The sequence below is a fragment of the Acipenser ruthenus genome, chromosome 1 (assembly GCF_902713425.1).
Source record: "Acipenser ruthenus chromosome 1, fAciRut3.2 maternal haplotype, whole genome shotgun sequence".
NCBI classification, from domain to species: Eukaryota; Metazoa; Chordata; class Actinopteri; order Acipenseriformes; family Acipenseridae; genus Acipenser; species Acipenser ruthenus.
The window spans coordinates 22,813,017-22,827,452 of record NC_081189.1 but is presented as its reverse complement, the minus strand read 5'-3'; the positions used below and the strand labels follow the sequence as shown (position 1 = coordinate 22,827,452).

General features: G+C 39.5%; 1 protein-coding gene across 3 annotated transcripts in view; it reads left to right on the top strand.

Annotated features, from left to right (window-relative positions):
• The window catches only part of LOC117408835 (tyrosine-protein kinase transmembrane receptor ROR2), an 84,601-nt gene extending 70,165 nt beyond the window's left edge, over nucleotides 1–14,436 (top strand). The window contains exons 5-10 of one of the 3 annotated variants that reach the window (XR_009328436.1): nucleotides 1,677–1,804; nucleotides 2,157–2,471; nucleotides 2,996–3,253; nucleotides 3,805–4,010; nucleotides 6,041–7,559; nucleotides 13,996–14,436. Coding sequence is in view for 2 of the 3 variants with exons in the window: in XM_059022220.1 (XP_058878203.1) it covers nucleotides 1,677–1,804; nucleotides 2,157–2,471; nucleotides 2,996–3,253; nucleotides 3,805–4,010; nucleotides 6,041–7,483 (2,350 nt within the window). In the remaining variant the exon portion in view is untranslated. Of the gene's footprint in view, nucleotides 1–1,676; nucleotides 1,805–2,156; nucleotides 2,472–2,995; nucleotides 3,254–3,804; nucleotides 4,011–6,040; nucleotides 8,616–13,995 lie in introns of those variants that run through there. The other 2 variants (XM_059022223.1, XM_059022220.1) reach the window with 2 other exon arrangements.

Below are 14,436 nucleotides of genomic sequence, written 5' to 3'. Positions count from 1 at the left end.
TATTCAGTGGTTGTGCAACAATCTACATACTGTGACTGCACAGAAAATACCCTCCACCTCAGCTTTGCAAAGCACTGACTGTCCTAAAAGGTTTCTTCCTTGCCATGTTATCCTTTTAAAACCTGGACATACTCCACCTACCAAAAGGAAACCAGTCACAATCCTCCATGTAGTCCACACCAGTCGGTGGAAGTTCAGTTGTTTAAGCTGTAATTACTTTCCAGACACAAATTCCCGGTACACTGCATCTTTGTTTATCCTAAAACAAGTCTGTGTATGTATACAATTATATGCACCATAATACGTGTTCATCAAATTCAAGTTGTACTACATAAAAAAATGTTTAATTAGCATGGCCCACACAGGGTCATGAGAATTACCACTGCTTTTTTGGCTTTTAATATATTTTTTGTTAAACAACATTCTGGGGGTATTAGATATACAGTTTTGTTTCTCATGTACCAGTTGATAATTTGGCAAAAGAGTAACCAAGTTATTTTATTACATCGGCAACATTTAATGTTCACCTGGTCATGACTGAAATTAGAAAAGGCATTTCTGTTTTTGTGTAGTGTATGTATTTGGGATAAACCTCTTGATTTCTAGTCCTCAAATCGTTTGTATAATAGTATTTTGTAGTTGCATTGTTGTTGCTTTTAAATAGAGTCCTGACCTTGCAGGTGGCTCTGGGCAGAGACCTTGACTGGTTTATATTATCTCTCCCCTATACTTATATGAGTGTATCTGTGTGGCGCACTGGAGCCCTGTTTAATTAAAATACCAAGCAGGAGCCAATTTGATGCCAGTTGTGTGAGAAGATGGATTGACTTACAAATATAAGTTCTCCAAATAAAATGCAAAGCTAAACTAATTTTGATGCTGGCTGTGAAAAACTGGAAGTCTTCAATTACAAACTGTGTGATTAATCAGTCATCCTAACATTACAGTTGGGTATAACCACATTTTCTTGTGGTGAAAACAAGGCCAGACTGGTTGGAAACAAAGATTAGGCCTACTGGGTGCTCTCTGAGATGGTTACTATGTGATGAGATAACAAAAGATTTTTGTATGTGACAGTTGGGTGTTCACCCCATACTGAAGCATTTACTTTGCATAAGTATAACATATTTGCAAAATTCCTTTGGAAACATTTGTAAATTGACTTAAACTGCACCTATTAAGCAATTATAGTTTAGGGTTTCTTTTAAAAACTTTTTTTTTTTTTTTTTTTTAAATGTACATGCTAACTTTTAAAGCCACTGGCTTCCTCCCAGTGGGACTGTAACATGTCTGACATAAAATTATCAGATTTTTTCTGCAGTGTGCCAACATATGGGTTAATGTACAATTATATAGTACGTAGAACATGATAGAGTTGATTTAAAAAACCCTTTTCAATTTAGGCTATTGGGCCGTATTGATGTCTATACATATACATATTAAAAATAGAAGTATTGAAGTGTGAAAAACAAATGTATGGACCTGCTTTTATGAAACAGACTAGGATTGCTGTCATATAAGGGTTAATGAATGCTTTGGCAATATACCCAATGGTCTCTTCCTTCGGATATAAAAGACCATGCAGCAGGCGGTTTTATACAAAGGAGGGAACCATAATAATTTGGGACTTTGACATCTGCAGTTATATTTTATAGAATTCATTTGTGTTTTCAAAGCGACGAGTTCCGTGAAGAAGGTTTCTGTCAACCATACCGGGGGATCGCATGTGCTCGATTCATTGGAAACACAACCATTTACGTGGACTCCCTTCAGATGCAAGGGGAAATTGAAAACCGAATCACTGGTAGGAATTGCATGCTTCTGGCCAAACAATTACCATATGAATGAATAGCAAAGCACAAGTGTACAGTTGCTTCACTATGTTAAATTACAGTACTTTGATTTGCATCAACTGAATTGGTTATTATATGAGGTTTACATGGAGAACAGAGACACCTTGAGGCGAACTAAGGAATGACAGTACTATATAGTTGTAAGCCACACTGAACCTGCATATAGCCTTGGGTTGTTAAATAAATATTCATCGATATTCATGAGTAGATGGCTCGGGTAGATTTTATAGATGTAGGGTTTAGAACATGAAACAAACAAGGCATTTATTGTTGTTTTTTGCCTCTGGTCTTTTTTTCGTGTAGCTGCATTCACTATGATTGGCACCTCGACCCACCTGTCAGACCAGTGTTCCCAGTTTGCAATCCCCTCGTTCTGCCACTACGTGTTCCCGCTGTGTGACGAGCGCTCACGCACCCCCAGGCAGCGGGAGCTGTGCCGCGATGAGTGTGAGGCGCTGGAGAACGACCTGTGCCGGACAGAGTACACGATCGCTCGCTCAAACCCCCTCATCCTCATGCAGCTCCAGCTGCCAAAGTGTGAGGAGCTGCCCCTTCCCGACACCCTGGAGGCAGCCAACTGCATGAGAATCGGCATCCCCGTGGAGAAACTGGGAAGATGTAAGTGCCACGAACTTCTGAGTCTTGTACATTCGCAAATCTATATTTATTTAATTCAAAACTGTGTGATAGCAACAATGTTATTAACATCACTAACTAGGTGCAAGGTAGGGAGCATTGTTTGTGTGCAGGCTGTAAAAGGTTATATATATATATATATATATATATATATATATATATATATATATATATATATATATAACCTTTATTATTCAACAGTAGATGAATAATAAAGTTCAACTATATAGCCTTCCACAGCTGAAGAGGGTGATAGAAACAAATTTGCTAAAGTTTATGGGAAAATGCCCTACCTGTTTCTTACCAGGTATACTGTATTTACTCAACATATATCTTATCTGGCTGTATATGTTTAATGTATTAAGTTGTGTGTGTGTGTGGGGGGGGGGTGTTATTACCTGTCATTTCTTGAATTCAAGATGCTTGTTTTTAACTAATCAAATAAGGTGTTTTTGTGAATATATATTTTGTAATTCAACACCTCTCACTAAAAATCCTTGTGAAAGATCCTCCCACAGATCACAAGTGTTACAATGGCAGTGGAGCTGATTACAGAGGTACGGTCAGCGTCACCAAGTCTGGGTACAAGTGCCAGCGCTGGCACACCCAGTTCCCTCACAGTCACCAGCACACTGGTGTGGAGTTCCCCGAGCTGGGGGGAGGGCACAACTACTGCCGCAACCCTGGAGGTCAGATGCAGGGCCCCTGGTGCTTCACACAGAATGAGAATGTGCGAGTGGAACTATGCGACATTCCTGCATGCAGTAAGTAGACAGGGATAAAACAGCAGCACAAGAGCACACACGGAGCTGGCAGCTTTTCTTCATTGAGCTTATTTGGCATGTCTGCAAGGCCCGTCATACTGTAACCTAATTAGGACTGACCTTCTGATTTAACAGTTGATATCAGTTAAGCCACTTTTCTAGATCACAAAATGTACTGCTGTGCACAAAAACAGCCTTTAGGGGTAATTGGCACTGATTTTGAACTGGCTTTCCTGTCAGAAGCAAGGACGCCTGATTATTGGCTGTTTTAAAAGGAGCTCTATTTCTGGCTATTTGAAGATGACTGGGCTGCTTGCCCAGTCCCTACTGGAATATGGGTTAACTGCTATTACAACGGCAAGTAAACCATATATGGCCATTCTTCCACACTGCCACTAGGTGGGGACTTTGTAAATGCCAAGTAGACACAGTTTCTTCTCCATGTACATACACAAATGATAAGAGGAAAATTAAACTGGCGATCACTGTTTCATGTACAAATGTATTCATTGTTTTAATCTAATGCTCCAGTTCTCTTCCCTGTATTTCAGATCCCAGAGAAAACAGTAAAATGGAGATCCTTTACATTCTGATCCCTAGCATTGCCATCCCCTTGGTCATCGCTTGCCTGTTCTTCCTAGTCTGCATGTGCCGGAACAAACAGAAGGCAACCACAGACACTCCTCCACGTCGCCAGCTAATTGCGTCACCCAGCCAGGATATGGAGATGCCTCTCATTAACCAACATAAACACCAGGTAACATTACAGAATTCTAACACGATTCTGCAATCACTAGCTTCTGTGAAAACTACTGAGTTTCATCGAACCCCAAAAAAATCAGCTCGTGAAAAAATAGATATCATTCGTTTTATTCTGGTAACTAGTAAAATAGTCATAGTGACGGAAAGAAACTTCAGTGGCAAGTCTGCATTGATATTATATCAATCTGTAGTGCTGGTAATCCAATTTTCTAAAATAATCTGTGCCTTATTCAAAAGAATTAACATGTTTTATTAATTTTTTTCTTACACTTCTGCCATAACAAGTTAAAGTACCATATAGCCTGCTGATTTGAATCTGGTGTACATCCAAGTTTGTTTCCTACATTTTTAATTATTGTTCCACTATGGGGCAGAAATGTTAAATGCGAGCCTCCAGCGCTTTTTTTATGTGATTTAACAGTTCACAGAAAAAGCTTTTAGCGGTAATTGGAACACTAGAGCAGTGGTACTCAACCCTGGCCCTGGAGGTCTATTCCAGTCCTGGTCTTTATTTGAAGCAGGTCCTAAATTAGATAATTGCCTCAACAGTTTCAATTAACTACATTAGAACCTGCTTGGAGTAAAATCCAGGACTGGACTGGCTCTTGAGGGCCAGCCGAGTACCACTGCTGTAGAGCGTTAATCCATATGAAGTTATATTGTTTAATGATTTGAACTGGCTTTTCTGTCAGATGGAAGGATGTCTGTTTTAAAGGATCTCTCGTTCTGTCTGTTTGAAGAAGACTGGGCCGTGTGCCCATTCCATACTGGAATATGGATTAGCTGCTGTTACTACAGTATTACTACAGAAAGCAAAGCCATATATGGCAATTCTGACAGACAGCCACTAGGTGTAGACTTTGTAAATTCCATGTAGACACAGTGGGTCAATTGCAACAAACTTGTAGATTTAGTACAGGTGTTCCGTACTAGCTAATATGGTACTATCTCAGGATCACCCCTAGTTGCGTGCTAACTTAGTACCGATTGAAACGAAAAAAGATGGGAAACAAAGTTGGCAACTAGCTGATGCACAGCTTTTGTACGGAACTCAGGATTAAGGTAACAGGAACTGAAGGGGGGTGGTCCAATTGCTTAAAGGGACAGATAGTTGTCTCCAGTGAATCAGAAAACTGACATAAGTAGACACTAATGTAAGTGTATACAGCACTGTGACAGGGCAGGAGCTCTGTGCAGGAAGAGGTTTTTTTTGTTTAAATGTATATTGTAAATAGTGTGTGTTTATTGTAATGAATTAATGAAGTACCTGCCGCTCCTGGGAGAGCCTGCCTGCCTGCTGTGTGTGATTACCAGGTGTGGAATCTAATCAGGTGTGTTCCAGCGGGGCGTCAGGTATAAAAAGGTTCCATTTATTTACCTCAGGGCTGCTACAAAACCAAAGCCAACTAGGCTAAAGTATCTAAATACATTTTCTGGCACCAGTCTTGAAAAAACGATACCGCCTTTTAAACTCCTGGTCATTGTATGTGGTAAACATTTAATATAATTTTTGCTTATGAATAGTTCAGTTTGGCAATACATTTTTCTATATTTGTTCCAGTTAGTACGAGAGCTCAAGTCTTTTTAGTCTACAGAAATTGCTGGACTCACTCAGTAACATGTTTTAGTATCCTAGAGGGCAACAGCAGTTACTTTGGGTTTCTTGCAATTGAGCCTAGTTCATTGCAATTGGTATTAACTTGCGTACTAGTTTAGTTCTGTCCTCCGTACTACCCATGGGATCCTCCTCAGTTAGTACACTACTTTTAGTTTGTTGCAGTTGACCCAGTGTACGTAACTTGTTTGGGCAAAAGTTTAAGAAAACAATAAAGTACCATATAATTAATATGCTGACTGAATCTGGTGTACATCAAAGTTTATTCCAATATGGATCGGAAATGTAAAACATGAGCTCATCGTTTTTTTGTGTGATTAATGTACATTTTCTGTTTTATTGTTAAAGGCGAATTTAAAATTTTGTAAAAGCCCAATTGGTTCATATATTCTCTTTATTTGCTCCCCTAGGGAAAACTGAAAGAAATCAATCTGTCTGCTGTGCGGTTCATGGAAGAGCTGGGAGAAGACCGATTTGGGAAGGTCTACAAGGGACACCTGTACAGCACAGCCCCTGGGGAGCAGACCCAAGTAATTGCCATCAAAACTGTAAAAGACAAAGCTGAGATGAACCTGCGGGAGGAATTCAAGCATGAGGCCCTCATGAGGTCACGGCTGCAGCACCCCAACATAGTCTGTCTGCTTGGGCTGGTGACCAAGGAACAGCCCATGAGTATGATCTTCAGCTACTCCGGCCATGGGGACCTCCACGAGTTCCTGGTGATGAGGTCACCACATTCTGACGTAGGCAGCACTGATGACGACAAGACAGTGAAATCAACTCTGGAGCCAGCAGATTTCTTACACATTGTGACTCAGGTTGCTGCAGGGATGGAGTACCTCTCCAGCCACCACATGGTCCACAAAGATCTTGCAACCAGAAACATTTTAGTATGTGATAAACTCAATGTGAAGATCTTAGACTTAGGGTTGTTTCGTGAAGTCTACTCAGCTGACTACAATAAACTAATAGGGAATAACCCTTTCCCTATTCGCTGGATGTCTCCAGAGGCTATCATGTATGGTCAATTCTCAGTTGATTCAGATATTTGGTCCTACGGAGTGGTCTTATGGGAAATCTTCAGCTACGGGCTGCAGCCGTACTGTGGCTACTCCAACCAAGATGTTATAGAAATGGTCAGGAACCGCCAGGTGCTGCCCTGCCCAGATGACTGCCCTGCCTGGATATACACCCTGATGCTGGAGTGTTGGAATGAATTCCCTGCCAGAAGGCCGAGATTCAAAGACATCCACACCAGACTAAGGACTTGGGAGAGCCTGTCCAATTATAACAGCTCTGCTCAGACCTCTGGTGCCAGTAACACCACCCAAACAAGCTCCATCAGCACCAGTCCTGTTAGCAATGTCAGTGCTGCACGGTATGTTGGTCCGAAGCAGAAAACCCAACCTTTTCCACAGCCCCAATTCATCCCAATGAAGGGCCAGATTCGACCCATGCATCCACCTCCCCAGCTCTACATCCCAATGAATGGTTATCAGCCTATGCCAGCCTATGGAGCCTACCTACAAAACTTCTACCCCATGCAGATCCCTATGCAGATGCCACCGCAGCAGATGCACCCACAAATGATACCCAAACCTGGGTCTCATCACAGTGGCAGCGGTTCCACCAGCACAGGCTATGTCACAACTGCGCCTTCAAACACTTCCATGACTGAGCGGGCCACTTTGCTTCCTGATGATTTAAATGCTGCGGAAGAAGGGAACAGTGTGGCAGATGGAATGTCCCAGACTGGCCCTCAAGATGAAGAAGTTTCAGTGCCGGAAACAGAGTTGCTGGGAGACATTGACGTTCTGCAGACAGACGATCCAGACATACAGTCAGAAGCATAGAAAGTGCTACTACCCATGGCTAACTAATCCTTTTTGTGATGACAAAATACCTTATGTGAAGGGACTGAATGATTAGGTATGTGCAGTCACCTGTCTGTGTGACTTTTTTGTTTTGGATTTCAATTCATGGCTGTGGGTGACTTAAGATAATATCCCAAGTTGTTACAACCAGTAGAAATGTGTGCAGATGCAAATGGTGGGCAGTATTTCTATCATAAGTGTTGCATACCATTAAGTAAGGTTTTTTTTTTGTTTTGTTTTGTTTTTTTTTAAAACTGTTGCTGTGCAACATAAAGCAATACAATGATTTTTTTTCAAGTTACTTTTTCAAGATAAAATACCTGAAAATCCACTGCGTATCTGAACTGAAAGTGTCTTTACATTTGCATTTGCAATCTCTCAATTGGGGGAAAGAAAGACAAATGGATAAAATCTCAATGGAGAAGGTTAAAAATGAACTAAATCAAGATATTTCAAACAAATGAAATACTTTTTTCTGTGGATTTATGGGAACAAAATGCAGATTTAAGGAATGCTAGTTTTTATCATGGATTTTAGGTCATAAAATAATATAAACTCCAGAATGTTATGAAGCAAATGGCATCAAAGAACAATGAAATGTTTTGGAATAAGGACAAATCGCTGCTCAGGATGTCAAAGAAGCATAGTCATTGGAAGAAAAATTTCAATACCATCTGTATGACGAATGTAACGAGTTTCCAAGCAGTTGAAGAGCATGCAAAGGCTTTAACATCCAATGATTTTAGTGATAATGATGCAATTTGTACATTGATGTGTTCCTTCTTATTATTGGAAACCCTGTACAGACATGTAATTTATATGTTTTTATTATCTGAATAACTTTCTCTTTGAAGTATTCTGATTTTTTTTTTTTTTTTTTTTTGAGAATATTGTAATTTAAATGTTTGCTCTGTCCACTTTGGTTGGAGTTTATTAAATGGTATTACCTTTCTTTTACTTTGGCAAAAAGGTCCTTTTTCACATTTTCAATATGATTTTTGTAAACCTCACAGAAGTGATAATATCTCTGTATCCAGCTCACACTTTAGCCATATATTTTGTACATCCAGCCACATGGAGTATCCAATAAAGTGATACAATATATACGTTTCCACTGAGTGTGTATCTGTGATACTGATACAATATAGAATGGTTGCTAATTTCAGTTCTCATTGTTCCCCTGTTTGTGTGTGTAGTGTGCATTGGATTATATGTTTTTGTGCGTACTTTCATATCGGGAAAAATTTTGACAATCAACTGCTGATAATGTAAACAAAAAAAGAGGCGATTGATTGATTGCCAGAAACGTGGCAGAAGAAAAGATAAAATGCAAACAAAAGCTGGCTTTTTAAAGAGGCTTAAAAACTGAAAGCCTAGCAATCCCTAGACTGAGGGTGAAAGCACAAACCATCTAAGCCAACAATGTGTGGTTTCTGGTGAAGCAGAGTGCACAGAAGGCTAAACTATGGAAGAATGTTCACCCACAATCATATTTTAGTGTAAATCTAACATGATTTGGGGACTTCACAACTTGAAAAATGTATACCCTGGCAAATTTATTATTTAACAGTCATTGGTACAACAGATCATTTTAGATAATAAAAGAAAATGGTATCAATTAAAAACAGCAAAAACAAGTGGGGGGGAAAAACATTTACGACCCCGTTCACACTTGTGATTTCAGTCGGCCCAGGGATGCCAAGGGTTTTGTTATATAGCCATATGTTCGGTAATCTTCCAAGAGAATGAGGTAATGCGAATGTTCAGTCTTTATTGGTAATGGTCAGGGACTAGAGAATAATAATGACAATGATAATAATAACGAGTAAACAACAGACTAGTTTAACGATCGTGTTTGTAAACAGAGACGGTGTTCATGCAGGTTAAACAAATACGTATAAATGAGAAGGTGGTACAGGTGATTGTTTAAAATATAAAGAATATGGAGTCACGTGAGGTAATTAATTGTTTGACGTAATTATCCTTAAGCTCTTTAAGTCAGTGCTCAGCCTTGTGTTACGTACGTTTCTCTACAATCTCATTAGTTTAGCAGTTTACCCTCGCTGATAACTCTAATAGGCTACTATAATAAACAGAAGGGTGTTTAGGGAAAAAAAACATTATCCTGCTCTCAAAAGTTAATGCTAAGGCCATTGACAAAGTTAGACCTAAACAGATCTTCATAAGATGACCCAAATACATTGTTCATCACAGGCGAAAGAGTTTATTCATTGATCTAATGGTGGATTTTAATACTGCCATCGGTCAGTGCTTTTCACTTGTGGCTCTTCCATTCCATTCCAGTCAAGTACTTTCTTCCAACCGTGTCCTTAATTATTGGATTACAAAGTGTTTTCTTTCTGATTAGCTGCACTCTGTGGGCCAAGAAAAAGCATGGGCCATGCAGGAGTAAGACTTTCTATCTGTATAAATCTGCACAAAATTGCCTGTATATGTTACTGAAGTGCAGATATTGATCTGAAAATTAATGTTTATTTCTACAATACTGCCATTTATATTACATGCATACGTGAAACGTTTTCTAGTTGCTTGCATTTGTAATACAGTGCTCTCTCGATATAACGCGGATCTCGGGCGACACACAATGAGCGTTGCAACTGAAGAGTGTTATAAACTGAGGTGAGGGGCGCCGTGGTACACATAACACACACTTGACTAAAATACAAAATAAAATAACTCCCTCTCTATAATGCACATATAGTGAAGCAAAAATGTAACTTTCCGTGAATTAACCATGCAAAAAGCACCGTGTAATCAACGCTATAGTTTTTACAAAAAAAAAGTAACATTCCCACTCGTGGATCATTTTAATTAGCAGTTTTTAAACTATAAATAGCCTGGCTAAACGGCGGTCGGGAGTTCAGAGTTCAAAGCGACAGACAAGCAAACCAAGCGTGAGAAGGAGAGCAGGTCGGGAGAGGGGAAGAGGGAATGGGGGCTCGCCCCAGGTTCGGCTGCCGGAGCGGGATACAGTCACTGATCCAGTTCTTGCCACTATTGTACGCCCTGGTGGATTTAATAAATATGTATGTATCTTGGGAAATGTATAGAATATTGGATGTATAGGATTACTTTGTAACAATCAAACTCAACATTATTTATCCACATTCTGCAATACTTTTTGTAAGATATCTGTAATTTCTTTCTTGTGTATTTTATTATAATGTTGATTGTGTTATGTGGGTAAAACAAAAAGAGAATTAAAAAAAAAAAAATGTGTGAACACAAAAGTGCTATAAGGAATCCTAACCCCAAATCATCAATAGCAAGACATTTTACCCCAATGGGACGTGACATCTGCTCCCTTAGATTCTTGTACTGAATTGGTTAAGAATCCAAGGAGAGGTGGTGATCGTGATGACATACTCTTACAAAAAGAAGCGAAATGGATACATGGGCTGCAAACTGAATATCCAGGAGGGTTAAATGAGAAATTTCATTGGTTCTATTTCTGTAATTGTAAAATAACGTATTGAGAAACAACTACTGTGTACTGTTTTATATTTTAATGTTTAATATGTCCCTTTAAGTATTAATTAATGAACTAATTGTAATAATCGGCAATAACTAGATACAAGTGTTATTTATTTTGTTTGAATACATACTGAGGAAGACAATAGCCGCAATGTATCTGTGCTTGCGTGTCTGCTGTTTAAAATAATGTATTTGAAACAGCAGACACGCAATTGTGTCATTTTTTGATGTACTATATGCAATTTCACTTGTAGTGTATGAGATTTCACTATATAGCGTATGCGATTTCACTGTGTGGTAGCTATGTGATTTCAGTGTGTCAGTGTCAGTTGTTTTAATTATGTCCCTAACGGCGCCTCATACTTTGACATAACGTTCAGAAGCTTGTAAAATGAGAACTAGGAACTTATTTATTTTTAATGTAGTCAATAAAACAAAGCGTTGTGCATTATTTACACCAATCAGATGTCGACAGGAAAATTGGAAAGCATCACCGTAGTTTTACTACGTGGAGGTGTGGCTAAAGTACTCAAATGTACCAGTGTGTGCCAGTGGCCCATCCTCAGTGTTATATATAAGTAACTTGTGTCCGACTCGCAAAACGAATGAAAACAGTATCGATCATGGATGTTATCTGTAACCCTCACAGAGAAACCCAAAGCCTTGCCAACCGCAAAAATATCTCAGTAAATGAAGTGAATCGGGCAATGCTGGCAGTAGTTACAAACTCAGAAGCAGACAAGGACTTTGACTTCTCTTCTTTGCCTGATATGTTCTCGTCTCCCATGGCTAAGGAATTCTGCAGCACTCCCTCGTCAGATTCGACTGGCACACCTCGGAGCCCTTACAGTTTCTTTGCTAGATCTTTCTTAGGATTACAGTCACCCGCTGCCCTGAGCGACCAGGGAACGGGGAGTTCAGTGTCTAGGAGAAAACGAGAATTTACCCCGGACGAGCTAAAGGACAGCAGTTACTGGATCAAAAGAACAAGGAACAACGAGGCGGCCAGGCGATCAAGGCAACGGAGGCGAATGGAGGAGATGCGGCTGGAGACCCGTGCTGTGGAGCTCCTCAGGGAAAACGAGAAATTAAAGGCAGCGCTTTTTGCTATAAGATTTATGGACACAAACGATTCAGAACAAATGCATGAACCTGCCGTATCACACACCTTTTCCAACTATTTACCTCCTAACGCTGGTCGAAAGACCCCTTTTTACCAGGTGCTCGGGGTGCGATCAGCCCCTGCGCCTGCTCCATGTATCGATGGTGCAGCCACCAAATCTTTGTACAGGGAACATTTTCAGCAGCGTGCACGCATGGACCCACAAAATAACCTCGTTGCTCTTTTCCCAGACAATAAAGAGCCCCATTTAACCTTTCAGAGCAATTCCTTTGCAGATGGCCCTCGTTTTACGCACCATAGTGCCCAGTTTGGAGAGGCTTCAACGCTATGCAATAGCAGTCGGTCCAAAAAGAATTTGGAACTTGCTGCAAGTAAGAATTCTGGTGTCCCTTTAGATTCATCAGACCCTACCTGCAGCGAACTTCCAGTCAGCCCGACCACTTTGAATAATACTAGTAGATGCATCAGTGCTTTAAAAGTATATCCATTTAATGCTGATGATTCTCTAATTTACCAGAAAGGTAAAGAAAGCTCAGTAAACGATGCAACTGACGGTCAGAACGGTGATCCACCACAAGAAACCCACCACGATTGCCGATCAATACAAGAAGGCGATCAGAATAAAGGAACGGAATCTACTTGTGTAGGGAACTCGGGGAAAGAGTCCCCACCCCCTTCATACATGACCACCGTCGAAAACTGGGTGAAGCATTTGTCATTTTTGCCTCACAAACTGAGATTAAAAGTATCAGGAATGAAAAATGGCAGAACAAACCAGACACTGGACCAGAAAACATTGTCTCCAAAAGAAGACGTCGCCGTGGAGCGTGTTTCTTTGGAATCTCCCTGTGGATCAGGCGCACATTTGAAGTATTTGCCGATCACAGACGAAGACAGTGGTCCACATCAAGATTTGGGGTTAACAGGCACGTCTGTTCACGGAAGTCCAGGGCAAAACAAAAGCAAAGAGGAATGTGAAGTCAGCTGTGCACATGGCGCATCAGAGAAAACATTTGCACCAGCTGAGCAAAACAGACGACTACATAAGGGAGAATTTACACACACAGAGAGACATATTCAGGAAACTGACTTTGGAAAAATATCTGCAGCCGGTTCACAGCGCATTGAGAGAAACTGCCGTTCTGTCCCTTTTAAATTTTATTCAAAAGATATGCGAGAGAGGACTGAAAATGGACATCTCAGAAACCAGCTGGCTACCCTCTCTGCTGAAGTGGAACGTCTAAAACAAATACTTTTGTCAAAATCGACGGCATAAAAACACTTTCATTAAAGCTGCAGTGTCCCATACCTAAATTGTTAAACAGAAACTCCATACAGTTATGGAAAACGCAGAAGTGAACTATATTCTACACTGATAATATAAAAACTAATTCTACACTGATAATATAAAAACTATATTCTACACTGATAATATCAATTATATTATCACTGTAGAATGTAGTACACTTCTGGGTTTTCCATAATGTTACACACACTTGTTTTTGTAAACGTAGTCTGTTTTAAAAAAAACAAAACTCTAGTTTATGGTTGCTTCTGAACAGTAAAGTCAACTTGCTTACCTAATTAACATTGAATACATTGTCAGTTGACATTATTAAAATGTTTGTTATAGACATGTGTTATACTGTTTCATAATAGCATGGGTACATGCTATTTTAAACCTGAAAAATATGCCTTGCTATGTTTTTTCAAGGGAATTATTGAAATGCAGTGCATACCTACTTGGAAATATTTTTTGTTAAAACACTCCCTCAAACCAGTATTTTGTACAGAAAGAGCATGTAATCAAGAACACAGATTGTTTTTTAATGTTTTGATTTTTGTCATATCTGCGTTATTTTTATTCCAACAGCAGATGGCGCCCTTTCTTTGAAAATAACACCATGGCAAGACTATACATGTGTACAAGCATGACCCCCAAAGTGCATCAGAGATTTTATGCTTGTCAGCAAGATGTCATAACTATGGTTGTTTATGGTGATTTCAGGTAATATTCTGGTTCGCTATGTGGTTGTAATCATGTCTCACATTTGTATGAGATTGTCTGTGATAAATATGTAAAATACGATAAAATGTACAGTTCAAAACATTGCCTTGATGTCTTGCGCCAATGAAAGAGGCTTCTGTCATAATTGTGTTTCAATATTAAATATTTCTGCAGTTTGTCAAAGAGAGAATTGTTTTGGGTATTTTTGTTTTTTAAAAATAATTTCTAGATCAATGTTATTAAACATTTTCGGAAATGTAACGTTTTTTGCTTTGAATAATATTGTAATAAATTGTTTAAAATCTG